At 47.1% G+C, this 16,913-nt stretch overlaps 1 protein-coding gene across 5 annotated transcripts in view; it reads right to left on the bottom strand.

Annotated features, from left to right (window-relative positions):
• Window positions 1–16,913, bottom strand: part of KIDINS220 (kinase D interacting substrate 220) — a 942,023-nt gene that overhangs the window by 553,894 nt on the left and 371,216 nt on the right. For all 5 annotated transcript variants that reach the window (XM_086926367.1, XM_086926369.1, XM_086926371.1 and 2 more), the window contains exon 14: window positions 445–624. In XM_086926367.1, coding sequence (XP_086782493.1) covers window positions 445–624 — 180 coding nt within the window. The remainder of the gene's footprint in view (window positions 1–444; window positions 625–16,913) is intronic.

Genomic DNA, 16,913 nt, shown 5'->3' with positions numbered 1-16,913 from the left:
TGTTTGTTCTACACCAGCAATTTTATAAGAACCATTGTTTAGGTGGCAAACTACATTTTGCTTTGTCATCTTCTTGATAGTTTTTTGGTTAAACAAAGCTATTTTACAACTCCACATTTGGCATTTTTTTCTAAAAATGAACATTATTCAATAAACTCGCTATAGAAACACTTTTCTAATTATTCCAAATAATGGTTAAATCTTTCTTATCTTTCAAGTGTTCCTTGATCTTATCAAGATATGGCTACTATAGATAGGATTAATCAGAATTAAAAATACACACATAATAGATGTAGTGAAAACATGATTTTTCCATAAATAAAGAAAATGTATATGTACAAAAACAGCAAGGATAGAACAAGCATTTCAAATGTAGAAGAAAAAGAAAATACACTGGTTATATTGCAACCTACTGAAATTTAACAAAGTACTAAAAAGACTTACTAAAGAAGATGTACATGAGAGCCAACAGGCTAAGCGACACAGCAATCCCAAGTTTTGGATCCACGGTGAAGGACAACAATAGGCCCACGCTTCCGCACAGCGAGAGAGTAAGAAACACTACTAGCCATGAGAACTGGAAGAGAGGCTCGATCTGCTGTCCTGCAAAGGTTTTCATTTCATCTAAAAACAAAAGAAAACTTGAATCATAATACAAAAAATATATATTTACTGAAAAAAAAGGAGTAAAGTGACATTATAGCTAGGTGAAAATGTCAGTTAAAACATAACATTTTAACTAAAATGAAAAAACGGAAATTCACCAGTTATAGTTAGCTGGCATTTTCTGCTTGTCCATTTGATTCAATAAAATAAGCAGAACTTGAACACCCTTGTAGTGCAGTGCTCTTTGGTCAAACTTTGCATATGGATTTGGTCAATCCCCCACATGCATGAGCAATTACGGAGCGTGCTGAGCCTGAAAGGACGATTTGTGATGTCTAAATCTATCTATCTATCTATCTATCTATCTATCTATCTATCTATCTATCTATCTATCTATCGATCTATCTATCTAATGTGGACAGGCATGATGACCTTTTGTAGGAATGCTGCTTTTGTCCAGAGTACCAGCTTATATGTTAAGAAGGAAGTAAACAGCACAGCTGGACAGACAATGCTTGTAGCTCACTCACGTGGCAAGCCAACGTGATGACTATGTGGAAGATGGTCTTCAGCGTGAGGAAGCAGAGAGAACAGCTGTGCATTGATTCAAACAGGGCACACGCTAGATAAGTGAGAACCAAATTAAGGTTTATTCTACTGAGGCATCACAAAAGGTGTTGGTGGGAATATTTGTGTCAGCCCTTTCAAGAAACTTATCACGCAACAGGTGATTTGAATAACGATGGCTGATCAGGGAGGCATAAAAAGGCTGAAAAGCTGGCCCAACGAAAGACAAAATAACAGCATGTCAGCTCACTGTGCCAGTAAAGGCTGGGTGTTGTAGAGGGAACACCATACAACAAACCTCTCCCAGTGTCCAGCATAAATAGTTTTGGCAGAGAGACACCAGGCTGCCAAGATAACGCCAAGTACTTCGAGAGGAAGATCAAAAGCCATGAACTTTCCCCGATCAATCTCCATGCACGGAGGTGCAGTTTATGCAGGTTAAACTGTAGGACCCTGCACTGTTGCTGAGACAGTAGGCCATCCCGAAGGGGCAGTAGGAGTCGGAGAACAGATACTCATGACCAGTAGTTCCAGTAACCACGCTCTCCTTGCCCAGTCTGGGGCAGCTAGGATGACTTGGGCCTGGTTCTTCTGGATCTTCTTGAGAACTCTGGGCTGGAGATGTGGAAGTGGGAAGGCGTACAGGAGTCCCGAGCTCCAATTGAAGCGAAAGGCATCTCTAAGCAAGAACTTCCGTGGAAACTCTAACCTGCAGAAGTTTGAACATTTCACATTATCTGTGATGGCAAAAAGATTGACCCAGGGTTCTCCTCATTGTTAGAAGACACCTGTGTCACCTCAGAATGAAGTCGTCATTCATGATTCACAAGGCAACGTTGTTTGAGTTTGTCCGCCCACTCTTTTAAGGATCCTGCTAGGTGCTGTGAGAAGACACTCTTGCCAGTCATTTTCAGAAGCTTAGAGCCTTCTGGCAGAGAACCCAAGACCCCACTCTGCCATGTTTGTCACAGTACCACATCATGGTAGTGTTGTCTGTAGAAATCTAGAGCCCTTCCCTCCTGATGGTTGGGAAAAACGCTTTCAGTGCCAAAAGCATTGGCCACAAATCCACCAGATTTATGTTAATACAAGCTTCTGCTGCAGTTCAGTGTCGTCTGACCTCCACCTCTCCTATATGACCCAACCCAGCAATGATGCATCAGCCATGACCGTTAGCTCTGGGAGGGGCAAGGAGAAGGGTCTGGCTACGGTCCAGCAGCCACTACTTCAGTTCTTTTAGAGTCTTTTCAGATACCTGGATAGGATCCGAAAGCTGCCCTTGGTGCTGAGCCCACTGAGAATTCAGATACCAATACAGAGCCCACATGTGTCACCTAGTGTGGTTCCCCAGTAGGATGCAGAACGCCAAGAGGCTAGGTGTCGGAGCTGTGCTCACTGAAACCCTGGTCCAAGGTTGAAACGTCTGGATCATAGCTCCAATGTCCAGTACTTGTTGAGGCAGAGGGAAGGCTCGAAGAGCACAGTATCCAGGATGGCTCCAAAGAAGGGGAGCTGTTGTGAAGGAATCTGGTGTGACTTCAGCACATTGATGGAAAAGCCCAGGGATGTCAACAATTCAGCCATCGTTGGGAGGTGGCATATGGCATAATAGGTGAACTAACTTCAGCAGCCAGTCATCGAAGAATGAGAAGACTGGTTTTTGCTATCTCCACAGATGGAGAGCGACCACCACAAAAACCTTTGTGAGCGCTCGAGGTGCTCCTGTAAGTCCAAACAGGAGTACCAAGAACTGAAAGTGCTCTTGGCCTACCTAAAACTGAAGGAAGCGTCCGCTGTACTGCAGGACAAGAATGTTTAAATAGGTTCTTGCAAATCAAACACCACCATCCAGTTACCTAGGTCCAGGAAAGATGGAACTTGGGCCAGGGTGAGCATTTTAAACTAGTCTTTTCGGGAAGAAGTTCAGAGGGCGGCGATCGAGGATTGGATGGAGGCTCTATCCTTTTTTGGCACCAAAAAGTAACTGGAATTACAACCAGTCTCGATCTCTGATGCCGGCACCCTCTATATGGCTCTCTTGGTCAAGACGGCTTGAACTTCCTCTCAGAGTATGGGCACGTGGTCTGATGGGAGGGAAGCGTTGTGGTCTGAGATGAATGTTGGGAGAGGTATCAGAAAGGGCAGAGGGGATATTTTGTACAATCTGGAGCACCCACTAGTTGGATGTGATGCTCCTCCACCAGGGGAGGTAAAAGGTTATAGCACCTCCTGGCCAATGAAGCAGGTCTATGCCACCCTGCAATCTGCCTATTTAATGGAGGAATGATCCTGGCTTTGTCCAGGTGCCCTGCAGTGTGTCTGTGAACGCCTCATTAAAAGGTTCAAGTGCGGTCTGTGCTGGATGGAGCACTCCTGTAAGGACATTTGGTTTGACCTCAGTGGAAGGCAATATGACGTCTAACACCTACGCTTCTCTCCTAATGACCGTGGCAAAGGAGGCAGATTTTCCAGTGGCCGCACCCAGCAAAGGGAAGTGGAGGCCAGAGTCAGGAGAATTGTCTTCTCCACTAGTGTCCTGTAAGCTAGCAAAAAGAGGTTCTCCTCTTCATACACGTTATAGTCATCATCATCATCAGGATCATGATCATGATACTGCGTCTCAGGATCGGAGTGGGAAAGATGTGGAGGTGATGTGACATTGATAGACTTCACTCTGGGTGGGCTTTGGAGTGCGAGAGGACCATCGGCTCCCCCTCTGGCAACAGGGCTTGTGGCATGGGCTGAGATGGGGTACAAGTGTAGGATTCTGTATGGTGCCTGACTTTAAAGCCAAACAACTGAAGGTTGCCTCGGATACGATGTTGCTCTAGCGGGATTCATATGAATATCAAAAATTCTGTCTATCCCTTCCGGAGGTGGCATGAAGGGGCCATGGTAGAGGGGCATGCATGTAGCCATTTAGATGTGTAATATGTAGGAGACACGTGACGGACCTAGTGCGACTTGGGTGGGCGGGATCCGGGAGGGGGGAGTTCGGTGGGGGAGGAGGGGGTTGCATAGTATTGCTTTGTTTATTTATTAAAAAAAAGAACAATTGATGTGGTATATTTGTCCTGCAGATATCTCTGGTGTGCAGAGCTCTGCGGAATGTGTGCAATCTATCAATAGTGTTTAAAAAAAAAAAAAAAATTCTGTCTATAGACTCCTTGTATTCACAGAGTTTCTGCGGCATTGCTGATGGACCTAGGAAATTGAGGCACAATGGAACAAGGGACAGAATCAGTTATGAAGCTGGAGACCGAGTGTGTGGCCTAGTAGTATCTGGGGTGATAAGTGGCACAAGCCAGCTACCTATACCAGGGACAGGGCATGGGCCAGACTCTTCGCGGAGGACTGGACCAGAGCCCTAAACTCAACAACCCCTAGTTTTCCGGATGACCCGGCCACTGCCGACAGACAGTTCAGGGAGTGGATCTCCACCTCCCTCGACTCCATCCTCCCCATAAAAACTCGTGAGGAGAAAAACGGGAAAATTGGCTCTGCCCCTTGGAGATCTCTCCGCAAAGAATGCAAAAAAGCAGAGAGACTGTGGAGAAAGGACTGGCTCCATGCCAGTAAGGACGCCTACCGTAGGTCGGTGAGAATCTATAAATCCACCCTGAAGCTTGCTAAAGCCTCTTACTAGGACGCCAGAATAAAAAATTCCACCAACTCGGCGAGAGAATCTTACCTCATCACCAAAGAACTGCTTAAAATACCAGTGCCACCGTCTTTGCACCCACCCCCTCCGGACAGAAGTAACGAACTGGCAACCTACTTCGATTCCAAAATTACCCGGATACTAGCCTCCCTCCCACCTCCAAGTCCATCCAACCACACGGACAAAGAGGGGGCCACCAATTCTATAGGTAACATCTCAGCTGTCCACATTTAGAGCAATATCTCTGAACGAAGTAGTTTCTACCCTGGCCAAGATGAAAAGCGGCTCTCTTCTTGACCCGGCCCCTGTCAGATTCTTGAAAACAGTGTCCCCTACCATAGCTCCCACTATCATGGAACTAATCAACATCTCTCTATCACAAGGCTCTGTTCCTCCGAGCTGGAAGAGCGCTGTTGTCAAGGCTCTTCTTAAAAAACCTCAACTGGACCCCGCGGATATGGCCAATTACAGACCGATCTCGCTTCTCCCATGCATTAGCAAGATGGCTGAGAAATTGGTTAATGTGCAACTGTCCCAGTACCTCGAAGCCAACAATCTCCTGCGTCGGTCTCAAACTGGATTCCGCCCCGGCCATGGCACGGACACCACCCTCCTCACTGTCATCGAGGAGGCAAGGTGCATTCTGGATTCAGGAGGGTCAGTGGCTGTGATCCTCCTGGACTTCAGTGCAGCCTTTGATACGGTGGACCACCGTGTCCTTCTCCATCGGCTGGCCGGGGCAGGAATCGCGGGCGCTGCGCTCGCTTGGATAGACTCTTTTCTATCAGGCCGCTCATTCCAGGTTTGGGACGGCAATTCACACTCTGCCCCTCTTCCACTCTCAAGCGGAGTCCCCCAGGGGTCTTCGCTTAGTCCCACCCTGTTTAATGTATACATGGCCCCTCTTGAGGATGTCGTTGCCCCATTCGGGATAAAGATAGTGAGCTACGCGGACGACACACAACTGGTCGTCTCACTATCTCACCTTGACAACCACCCAGATAACCTATTGAACTGCCTCCAGGATATTCACAACTGGATGTGCGAGTCATCTCTAAAGCTCAACGGAGCAAAAACTGAAATCATGCTCATGGGCAAGAAATGGACAACCATTCCCCCCTCGGTCTGGCCAGACGTTTTCGGTGAGGTGCCCACCCCGAAAAAAGAAATCAAGACACTTGGAGTCTGGCTGGAACCTGAGCTGACCATGAAGACCCAGGCAGCTAAAACAGCAGGAACCTGTTTTGGACTCATGCGATCCATACGCAAGATCCTTCCACTTCTTCCTCCCTCATCAAGGAAACTACTGGTTCAAGGACTGATTCTCGCCCGGCTAGACTACAGCAATGCAGTCTACCTCGGTGCCCCTGAATCCACCCTGGCTAAACTCCAACGCACTCAAAATGCGGCTGCGCGGCTCATTATGAGTCTCCCCCCCAGAGCCTCGGCCAGACCTGCGCTCAAGGCCCTACACTGGCTCCCAGTGCGTCAGAGGGTAGAATTCAAGGCACTGTGCACTGCCCATAAACTCATCAACGGTCTAGGCCCCGCTATCCTGAAAGACATGGTCACCCCCTACAAAGCCCCCAGACTCCTGCACTCGGACAACGAACGCTTAGCCATTGTCCCTAGATTCAGGAAGGTACGCACCGGCGGTCGACGCTTTGCAGTAAAAGCGTCCTCAGGATGGAACTCACTCCCCCGCAGCTTGCGTCTGGAACCCTGCCATCTTCTCTTCCGTAAAAGACTGAAAACCTTTCTTTTCCCCAAATAGTACCTCCTCCCCCACCCCTCCGGTCTCTACTAAATTCACAGCGCGGGGATGCCTCCGGGTCACCAGGCGCTCTATAAATCGCTAAATAATAATAATCGTGATGGGAGCAGTGGAACGAAGAGGAGACATGTTTCGGCCTCTTATGCTTCTTTACTTAACTGAAGACCTTGAACTCAAAGAGGATCATTCGCGAGAGAACCAAGCGTGCATGTGCTCTCAACGTCAACCAAGACAGGGTCTTCTAGGACTTCTAATGGAGCTCTGTGATGTAAAGTTTAACCGTGCGGTCGTGAAGGCCTTTGGTTTTATCTTCGCACATTTGTCACACGATGCTGAGTTGTGTTTGGAATCCAGACACCACAGACAGACCTTGTGGGGCCAGTCACCAACATCTAATTGTGTCAGTCTTTACACAGTTTGAATCCTGATGTTTATGGAGTGGACATGCCCCTTGTACACTGATAAGAATATAAGAAAAAATGGTCTGTCAACCTGACAGAATTTAAGGGTGTGAGTCCGGGTCGTCGTTGGAAGGCAAAGAAAGAAAGGACTTAATAACTGCAAAGACCCATCTGTCGGACGTAATGGACTGCAAATATGGGGAGGAGTGCTAGACGCTGCCTCCCAATGAGTGGACATGCGCCACTAAGGGCAAACTGAAGTTATTTGTTGGCTGTTGTAGCAAGGGAAGATGAATTCGAGAACTGATTCCCTTACTGACCTGCATGCTGTCTGTCAGGTTTTTTTTTTTAAATATTTTTATTTCAGCATACTTTCATTATCAAGTAAAATTGCAATCGGTGTATCGTTTATCCATTACATGTCAGGGAACTATTTATGCATAAATTATACATGACATTGCAGTCCTTTTTCGTTTTCCCCCCGTTGCATCTATAACCCCCCACCCACAACCTCCCTGGCACTTTGAAAACCGTGTTCACAGTCGAGTTGCACCGTGTTTGCATTGGTCATAAGAATAACATTCAGTTCAATTCCTGCCGATGGCACCATCCTTTACTTGCCAATTATCTCTGCATTAGTACCCTATGCACCTGTCCTGTTCATGTGTTCCCAGTTATCACTGGGGGGGGCTGGGAGGGGGGATGACAGCACAGGAGGGGGGGGGGAGGGCGGGGAGAGAGGGGGGAGGCAAAGGGGGATAGGGGAGGAAACGGGAGGAGGTGGGGAAAGGGGGAAAAAAGGGAATAAAGGGGGTGGGGGGGTTACTTTTAGCTCCTCCATTGGTGCATCAGTTCCCCAGTTCCAACAGTAATTTATTGACTCAAAGCGTTATCCGTTTAGGGTTCAAATTCTAGTAGCATTGCATTCCAGTCCATAGATATAGGTATTTTGCGAAGTCTTCTTCGCTCCTCCCTCTGCAGTTCCAGGCCCTCCGCCCTCCCCCATCGTACTACCTCCCTATGCCAGGCCTCAGGGTCCGGGGGCCTAGCTGATTTCCACCGCATCATGAGTGTTCTCTTGGCCAACAGTAGGGCCATGTCGACAAATCGTGTAGCGACACTTGTCGTCTTTTCTGTAGGGCCCAATCCTAATATGCTATATGCTAGAGAGGTGTAGGGTCTGGTGGGAGCTACCCTTGTCAATGACTCCTGTACTGTTCCCCAGTAATACCCTATTTTAGTGCAGTCCCACAGCATATGTATTAGTCCGGCGTCATCAGCCCTGCAGCGGGGGCATGTGTCTGGTGTGTTGGGAAACATGGCATGTAGCCGGTGAGGGGTGAGGTATGCCATGTGCACAACCATTAACTGAATGAACTTGAATTTGGGGTTCCTCAACACCTTTTGGGAAATCGCAGGATCCTCTCCCATTCCTTGTCCCTGAGTGCCCGGCCTATATCTCTTTCCCATCGCACACGAGTGGGTTGCAGTGAGATAGCCTTCCCAGCTCTAATTCCATTTGCTATCCATTTCGTCAGGTGGCTGCCCGTCCCCATTAAGTATTGCATAGTGAGTAGTGGGTTTGTGGGTTTCTCTATGCCTGCTGGTGCCCATGTCGAGGTGATTTAGTGCTTGACCCGTGCGTGCAATAAAAATAGCGCCCCGGGAGTCTGATGTGTTCTGTTAAAGTCCGCGTGTGACATAATATTGCCGTCTACAAAAAGGTCTCCTATCTGCATGACACCTGCGCCGTGCCAGGTATTGAGTTCGCGTTCTGTCAGCGTGCCTGTTCCAAGGGGAAGCCCTAATAAGGGTATAGTGGGCGCATATGAGGTCGCCGCGTCTGTGTACTTTATCGCCTTTTTCCAGCAACTAATTGCTAGCTTGAGCAGGTGTGGCGCTGCTCTGGGGACCTTTACCTTTGGCAGCAATAGTTTGTGTATAGCGCCATTCTCCCTATCTGTTTCAGACATGTCTAACTCGTGCAGGTTACGACCTGCTAGCCAGTATGCTAGCCATTGGAGTTGGCAAGCATAGCCATACGCAGTCATATCCGGGACCCCCATACTGCCCTGGGCAGTCGACAGTTGCAGTTTGGCGAGGCTAATGCTTCGTCTACCCGATCCCCAGATTAGTTCCGTCATGATTGTGTTTATTGTTTTGAAGGTGTTCGCTGGGACCAAAAGTGGCATGTTCGTGAAGAAGTATATTAGATGTGGCAGCACTACCATCTTTGATATTGCCACCCTCCCGGACACGGACAATGGCAACGTATTCCAGAACTGCACCTGTGTCCTGAGGACATTAATCGCTTTCCCCAGGTTACCATCTAACGTGTCCTGGGTATCTCTGTATATTTGAATCCCTAGATATTTAAAGGTCGTTGGTGCCATTTGGAACCTATGTGGGGGAAACTGCATCTGTGTGTCCCCTGCAGTGTCAGCGAACCGATAGCCCTATGACTTAGTGTCATTAATCGCTAGGCCCGATATTACCCGGAAGTCTTCAAATATCTCCGGTATAGGATCTAGGCAGTACTGTCTGTCAGTTTTGCAGGCCCAAGGGGATTATGTTGTCGGTTGCATCAATGACACGGAGGACCTGTAGCTTGCATGGGGCCCCAAAGCACATCAGCATGACCTTTGTCAAGGCCTCAATCTACTGCAGAGTTCATGAAAGCTGAGAAACTCTGGGTGTGTCTGCACCAACTAAGGAATCAGTTCCATGGCCATTGACCTTGAGGGATCGCTACTTACATCTTGATGCCCTCACACCTTCTTGGAGGCAGAGTGGGTCTAGTTCTGCTTTGTTTTTCTAGGTTTACCCTTGGACTTCAAATGTATGGTGTTAAGTGGAAAGCATGTACAAAAATTCTCTAAAATTTTTCAACTGAACATTTCGCCCATTTCTCATTTAAATGGAGCATAAATGCCCATATGCATAATTTGGGCATTTCTTGTCACCAGCAATGGAAAATAGATTTATCTGAAGAAACTCAACTATGAAATGTGTTCACTATTCCCTTAGCTTACTCCCATTTGTCAATGGCACAGATTTGAGCAGAAAGAATCTGTGCTGTCTAGAGCCTAGTGCCACATCTTTTGTGCAATCTGACAGAAATAGCATCTTGGGGCCTGATTTAAATCTTGGCGACCGGCCTGTTTCCCCGCCAGGGCGATGGAGTAAATTACTTTGTTGCCCTGATGGAGATGCCACCCGCGGAATATAAAAATGACCCCCAAGCAGGCAGTCATTCCTAAACCATTGTTTTTCGCAATATGGTGCAGGGCTCCATCAACATGATGGAACCTTGCGCGAAACGGATTCTTTTTTATTTTCAAAAAGAAAACCCCAAAACTGGATTTTCTTTTGGAAAATAAAAAAAGATAATGACCCCCCTTGCCACTGGGGTCATCTCCCAAGGCAAAGTGGGCCGGGGGGTGAGGGAGAAGGTGTACTGGGGTGGGGCAATTTTTTTAACTGTCCCTTACTGCCAGGGTTTGCCTGGCGGTGACGGATAGTAAAAAACTGATTTATGTACGCCCATCCTATAATTGGACAGGCGGGCCTATAGCTAACTCTTCTACAGTGATTACTCGGTCGTCTGTCAGAGAAGTATGGCAACAGTGGAGATGGAAAATTCTCTGTCACTGCCAAACCTATGGTCGCCTACATATAAATCGGGCGGACAGACTACTGTGTTTGGGGGAAGGAACTCCTTTGCCGTTGCAACTGAGCTTTTTTCCGTACCAACATATAAATCATGCCAGACTGGAAACAAGCATCCTAGGACTGGTTTCGGGCTTTCAGCGTTCAGAACTCTATCTAGCCACAGACTCCTTACCTTAGAATCATCCCCAACCATCAGAATAGATTCTGAAGCTTTTCTAGCAGTACCCCTGTGCGCCGATAGCAGACGCTGTTCAGCTCTGTGTCAGTGGTACTGTCTGCCCCAGAAGTGGTGCGCGGTGCTTATAAAGTTGCCACCCCAGTGTGCGAACATCAGTTACTTTTCGCAATACTTCCACACCAGTAGTGCAGAGCCACGAAGTTTGCTGATGTACTAGTGTGCAGCACTACGGACCTCATAAGTGAGCCCCATGTTTAGAAATCAGGTCGCAGGGAGGATGGGAGGGTTAATAAGGAATCTGTGGCTAGATATAGACAGCCTAGAGACCGCTCTTTTGGCAGTGTTGGAAGAGGCGAAAAAGATCAGATCTAGGGGGCAACAGTGGCAATCGAACTACTGAATCTCAGTGCCGGCTTTGCCACTGTTGACCACCCTATACTTCTGGATAGGGTTGTTAAGGCTGGTATCACGTGTAAAGAGTTGGACTGGGTAGGTTCCTTTCTAAAGGGGAATACATTGCAGGTTTTTGACAAAAGTTGTACATTTAACATTTTGCCTGTCCCCTGCGGGGTCCTAACCCAGCCTCAGATCAACATCTGCCTGCAACCATTAGCAGACCTTGTGGCTGTTTTTGGGATGTCTATAATCACCTATGCAGGTGACACTCAGCGGGTGTTCCCATTTATGTCTGGTTCTGACACACCCACAGTTAACCTCGGTTTTTGCTGGGATCAGATAGCCATCTGGATGAATCAACCGCAGCTCAAGCACAATGGATCTAAAACAGATCTAATGATTCTGGGGAATAGGTCTCCTGCCCAATATGACCTGGGCTGGCCTACTAATAAGTCAACTATAAAAAGTCTGGGGACGTGGATTGATAAATCAATCAATCACAATTTATAAAGCGCGACTGATCACCCAATAGTGTATCCAGGTGCGTGCAGTTACCGGAGGCTTATTCAAACAGCCACGTCTTGAGGGTCATGCGGTATTCCAGAAGTGAGATGATGGTCCGGAGGTGTGTGAGGTGACTGTTCCTTGTCTTTGCTGCGATGTGGGAGAAGGAGCATCCTCCACTTCCGCTTTGATAGATGCGGGAAGAATGAGTAAGTGAAAGGGAGGCGGAATGTAGTCTTCTCGACATTTGGTGGAAGTTCAGGCGGTGGTTAATGTAGGCAGGTCCTTGGTTGTGTAGAGCCTTGTGAGGATGGGTCGACAGCTTGAATTGGCATCTCTCTTCTGTACGGGGAGCCAGTGGAGTTTTATGGGATGGGGTGTGATGTGGGTTCGTTGGGGAAGGCCGAGGATGAGTCTGGCTGCTGAGTTCTGCATGGTCAGAAGTCTCTTTAGGAGGTGTGTGGTGATTCCTACGTAGAGCGCATTGCTGTAGTCCAGTCAGCCGGTGATGAGGACTTGTGTCTCGTGTTTAGGGGTAGCCACTTGAAAATCTTAAGTAGCGTGCATACAGTGAGGAAGCAGGCAGAGGAGACAGCGGTGCTCTGTGATTTCATGGTGAGCTTGTTCTCAATAATGATTCAGAGGTTTCTGGCTTGGATGGAGGGAGTGGGTGATAGTCCTAGGTCTGATGGCCACCAGGAGTAATTCCTGATACTCGGATGATGGTAACCCAGGCCACCAAGATATTAGCCAGTTGCTTGGGCTTGTTGCAGATGCTGCTTAAGATCCTGTCGTTGCTCCCCAGACCTCGAGGCAAGTGGTGGTCCAAGTATAATTCTTTCTCGCCTGGACTACAGTAACTCTTTATATCTGGGTTCCCCAAAGCTGCCATTCAGAAACTTTAAGTGTACAAAATGCTGCTGCACATAAGTTTTGGGGTATTCCCAGGTCCCAATGGGCCCAGCAGAGGTTGAAGGGTAGACCGTGGCTCCCCATTGCTCATTGAATTGAATTTAAGGTCATGTGCATAGCCCATTGAGGCCTCCATGAATAAGGCTTGCTCATATTTCAACACCTTGTTACTCATTATGGCACTAATAGGGCTCCCCGCTCTTCCAACCTGCTTCTAGTTACAGTTCCTGCAACTAAAACCGCAAGGAAAGGAGGACACTATTTTCGGTTCAATGTTGCCAACGTTGGAATTTTCTCGGCTTCCCCATTAGGTGTCTCGACAACGAGCTACCCTTTCGCAAAGCCATTAAAACCTGGCTCTTTTAGCTTCGATCTTTTAGAAGACTGATCTTCCCTAGATCTTCGGCTTGCCGTGTTCCCTCTCTTTCGTATCGCTGAGATGCCTCCGGGTCACCATACGCTCTACAAGTCCTATAATAGAATAATAGATAAGAGTCTCTACAAGATAAGGCGTTACTGAATGTAAGTAACTTGTTTATCTAATTGAGGCTTATAGCTGCAGATTCCTTACCTTAGATTAGATACCAAAGCAATACCTCTCTGGACATGGGTCTGCGAATAGATTTAGACCAGGAGGTCCTGGAGGACAGAATGGGCAATGTGTCCGTCACGACGGAATTGACTGTCTAGGCAGTAGTGTTTGGTCAACATGCGCAGAGATGTCCATGTTGTCGCCGGACAGATGTCCAGGACAGGAACTCCACAAGCTTATGGAGTAGTTGAAACATGGGCTTTACTGGAATGAGAGCACAACCCCTCAGGGGGTTGCTCCTTGGCCAATGCGCAGCAGATTATAATACAGAACACTATCCGCCATGAGATGGTTTGTTTCTTCACAGCCTTTCATTTCCTTGCCCCTACTTACCCAATGAAAAGTTGATAATCCACCTGGAACTCTCTGGTATGATCAATGTAGAACAACAATATTCTTTCTGGGTCCAGTCAGTGGAGTCTCTTCTCTCCTTTGGAAGGGTGAGACAGGGCAAAGAAGGCAGGCAAGGTGATATGTTGGCCCACATGAAAAGGTATCACCATGTCTGGGAGAAAGGAAGCACATGTTCCAATTACCTGTTTGTCTAGGTAGAATATCCTATATAGAGGGTTGAAGGTAAGTGCTGCCTGCAGCTCATTGGCCCTCCAGGCAGATTTAAGGGGCACTAGAAAAGCTGTTTTGATGGTGAGTAAATGTAGTGGACAGAGGGTGCACACATTAGAAATGTCAAGACATGTAATAAATGGTCATGGAGGGAACAAGTGTTGGAGTACCTTTAGAAAACAAGTCACAACGTGTGACCTGAACAAAGATGGTTGGGCCAGGAACTGCAAGAAAGCTGATATGGTTCACCGGTATCCTTTGACAGTGCCCAAAGCAGAACCCTGCTGGGCCAAGGAAAGAATGAACAACAAAACTTTGGATAAGGGTGCAGAAGAGGGGTCAACATGCACATGAAGCTGAAGGTTGAGGACAGCTGAAGAATGAGGGCAGCTGAAGGTCTAGGACATCAGCTGTCCTTCCCACCACTATTGAAAAAGAGGCCCCTTCCTCCGTAGCCACAGTGGAAAGAGAGACCAGGCCAGTGTCTGGTGAGGTGGCTAAACCGCTGCCATCAGTCAATTCCTCATACCAGTTTCTTCGGGTTCATCAAGGGTTAAGGTTGGCACCGCAGTAGGGTGTGGGCGGCACTAAGAACAATGGCACTGGCGTGGGCTCTGTAGGAGATCATTGGCTCGCCGGCCGAGCCTACACCGGATTCAAGGGGCCTGACTGGTGCTGTGGGCGGACTCACCATAGGGAATCCAGTAGGGAGCTCTCTCCGAACCGATGGCGCCCAAAGGCGCTCCAGAGGGGTCGGTCACCCATCGATGAGGTGCTTGACCTCATAGAAATGTTTAAGTTGGGAGGAGGTCGCTCTGGCTCTGGGAAACTCTGGGAGGTTGTTGCAGGGCTGCACAGGCACATTGAAGACAGCAGCCATGTGCACGAGTCCACATGCAGGAACTGTCTTGCCGGTTACACCTGATCAATCACCAGTTACTATGGGTGGCACACAGTGTGACATCATACCCTCAATTGTACACAAATACTCCACCACTGTCAGGGTGCAAGGCAAACTGCATGAGCCATGATTAGTGCCTACCTCTGTCACCAATAACCTCATAAGTGCTGCGCCAGTCCAACGGCCGACGGCACCACTACCTCGGGAGTGCTGCCGTCGGCCGTTGGACGTTCCAACTGTACCTGCGCAATGGAACGTTCAGCACTGGAGCTGGACGTTCCATAGCTGCTAAGGTGATAACTAAACAGCAAATGCCTCTGAAACCATAAATGAGACGTTACTTCTGCCACAGTAGTCCTTTTTATTAACTCTGGGCTTCATTCATTTGAATTATTTTTTGATTATTTTAAGTGAAGGTTCTTTTCACATAGTACAATATAACATTCACCTCTAGATTTTTTTATACAATTTTTTTAAAAAGCTGTCAAAAACAGTGCTTACATCACGTACATATATTTTATTACTGACCAAAAAGACTTTTTTACACATATAAAGATGACATCAAACATTATTATACATATACTTCCAATTTTTCAAAAGACTAATATTTCCATTAGAACTTGTTGTCCTACTGATTTATGTTTGGTATCGGGACCTTTTTATTTTTGTCCTCAATGCTGTCTATTTCATGGGTCTTAAAGAGGTCAGAGTCTTATTTTCAAACTCTATTCTTGAGTTTGTTCAGGCAAGCTCAGGATACCTATTGTTCGGCGTATTATTTCCCTTGGTTGCTCTAGGCCTCTGACAGAAAAAAGCCAAAGTGTTTCGACCTTCTTTCGACCTTGTCAGAATAGGTCCTTCTACCAGATTATCACATGGGATTCTGCCAGCGACAGTCTCATCTACTGCCAGAACATTTTGCAGATGCTTCATCTCGCCTGAAGCCGATAGAACGGAGTCTCGAAAGAAGACCGCAAAGTGTACTTGCCCTTCGCTGGAAACACTGTCTTCACGCACTTTCTGATAAAGATAGTCTTTGCTGTAAACAAGGTATGCAGTGCATCTCTTCGTCCTAAGAAACTCTAGACTGCAAGTTGCTCTGCCTTTCATGCTCTATTTGTATAGCTCAGTGATACTCATTGTACGGCCTGAGGGGTCGCATGCGGCCCTCTTAACCTTTACATGCGGCCCTCTGGTATACAGCAGCCCTGGACTGCTAATTACTCACTCATCACTGGTCTTAACAAGCATTTGCAATGCAATAGGTCTCGCAATTGCGAGATTTTTAGCTATTGGCATAGTAAATAATTATTCATGTGTTTAAAAAACTTCAATAATAAAAGTCTTTGTCACTTACAATGCCAATAGATCAAAGTTTCAAAAATGCGAAACATATTTCATTGCAAATGCTTGTTGTTTACAAGCGCTTCATGCCGCGCGTTCATGTTAATAGAGGCCATGACCCTTTCTTTAGACCAGTGGTGTCTAAAGAAAGGTCCGCGGCTGCTATTAAAGTAAATGCACGGTATGGGGCGCTTTTACCAAAAAAAGCATTTGTTTGTCAAGTTGACAAACCAATGTTTTTTTTGGTAAAAGCGCCCCGTGAAAGCGCCCATGGCTTGCCGAATGCAGGAAAGCATGTAGTGTCTGCAGTAGGAGAAACTGAAAGAAAATAGTGCTTACAGACTAAATAAGACGTACCTTGTAACGACCAAAGTATAAAAGCCTGTCCTCATGGGAGGTTACAAATGAAGGCAAGGCAATACTAAAGAGGGCCTAACAAATCTATTAATGAATCAGAAGCCGGCCTTTACAAAGGACAATGACACAAGCCAATGACAAATTATGCAAACCATGCCTCACAGAGCAGCACCTGTGCTGCCCAGGCTCTACCTAAAAAGATGTTAAATAAAAGGCAAGCATTTATTTAAGAGCTAATTTAAATTAAAGAGAGGGAGTAACTAGGATGTTCTACACACTTAACTTTAAAAACACCTTCATTTTTAGGTCTCGGCTAGCATGGCTGCGCAAATGTGCAGCTCGCTTGGCGAGATTTTATGTTTTTAGGTCTGTTTCAGTCAAGGGCTTTAAGCCCGCCCCTCTTTTCCATTGGCTGGCTTCACCGTTTATGCTAAACGGTGGCCAGCCATTGGACAAGAGCTTCTCATGACATAGACTTTTCTCT

This window comes from Lissotriton vulgaris, chromosome 6, assembly GCF_964263255.1.
Source record: "Lissotriton vulgaris chromosome 6, aLisVul1.2, whole genome shotgun sequence".
Lineage (NCBI taxonomy): Eukaryota > Metazoa > Chordata > Amphibia > Caudata > Salamandridae > Lissotriton > Lissotriton vulgaris.
This window is presented reverse-complemented; position numbering and strand designations above follow the sequence as displayed.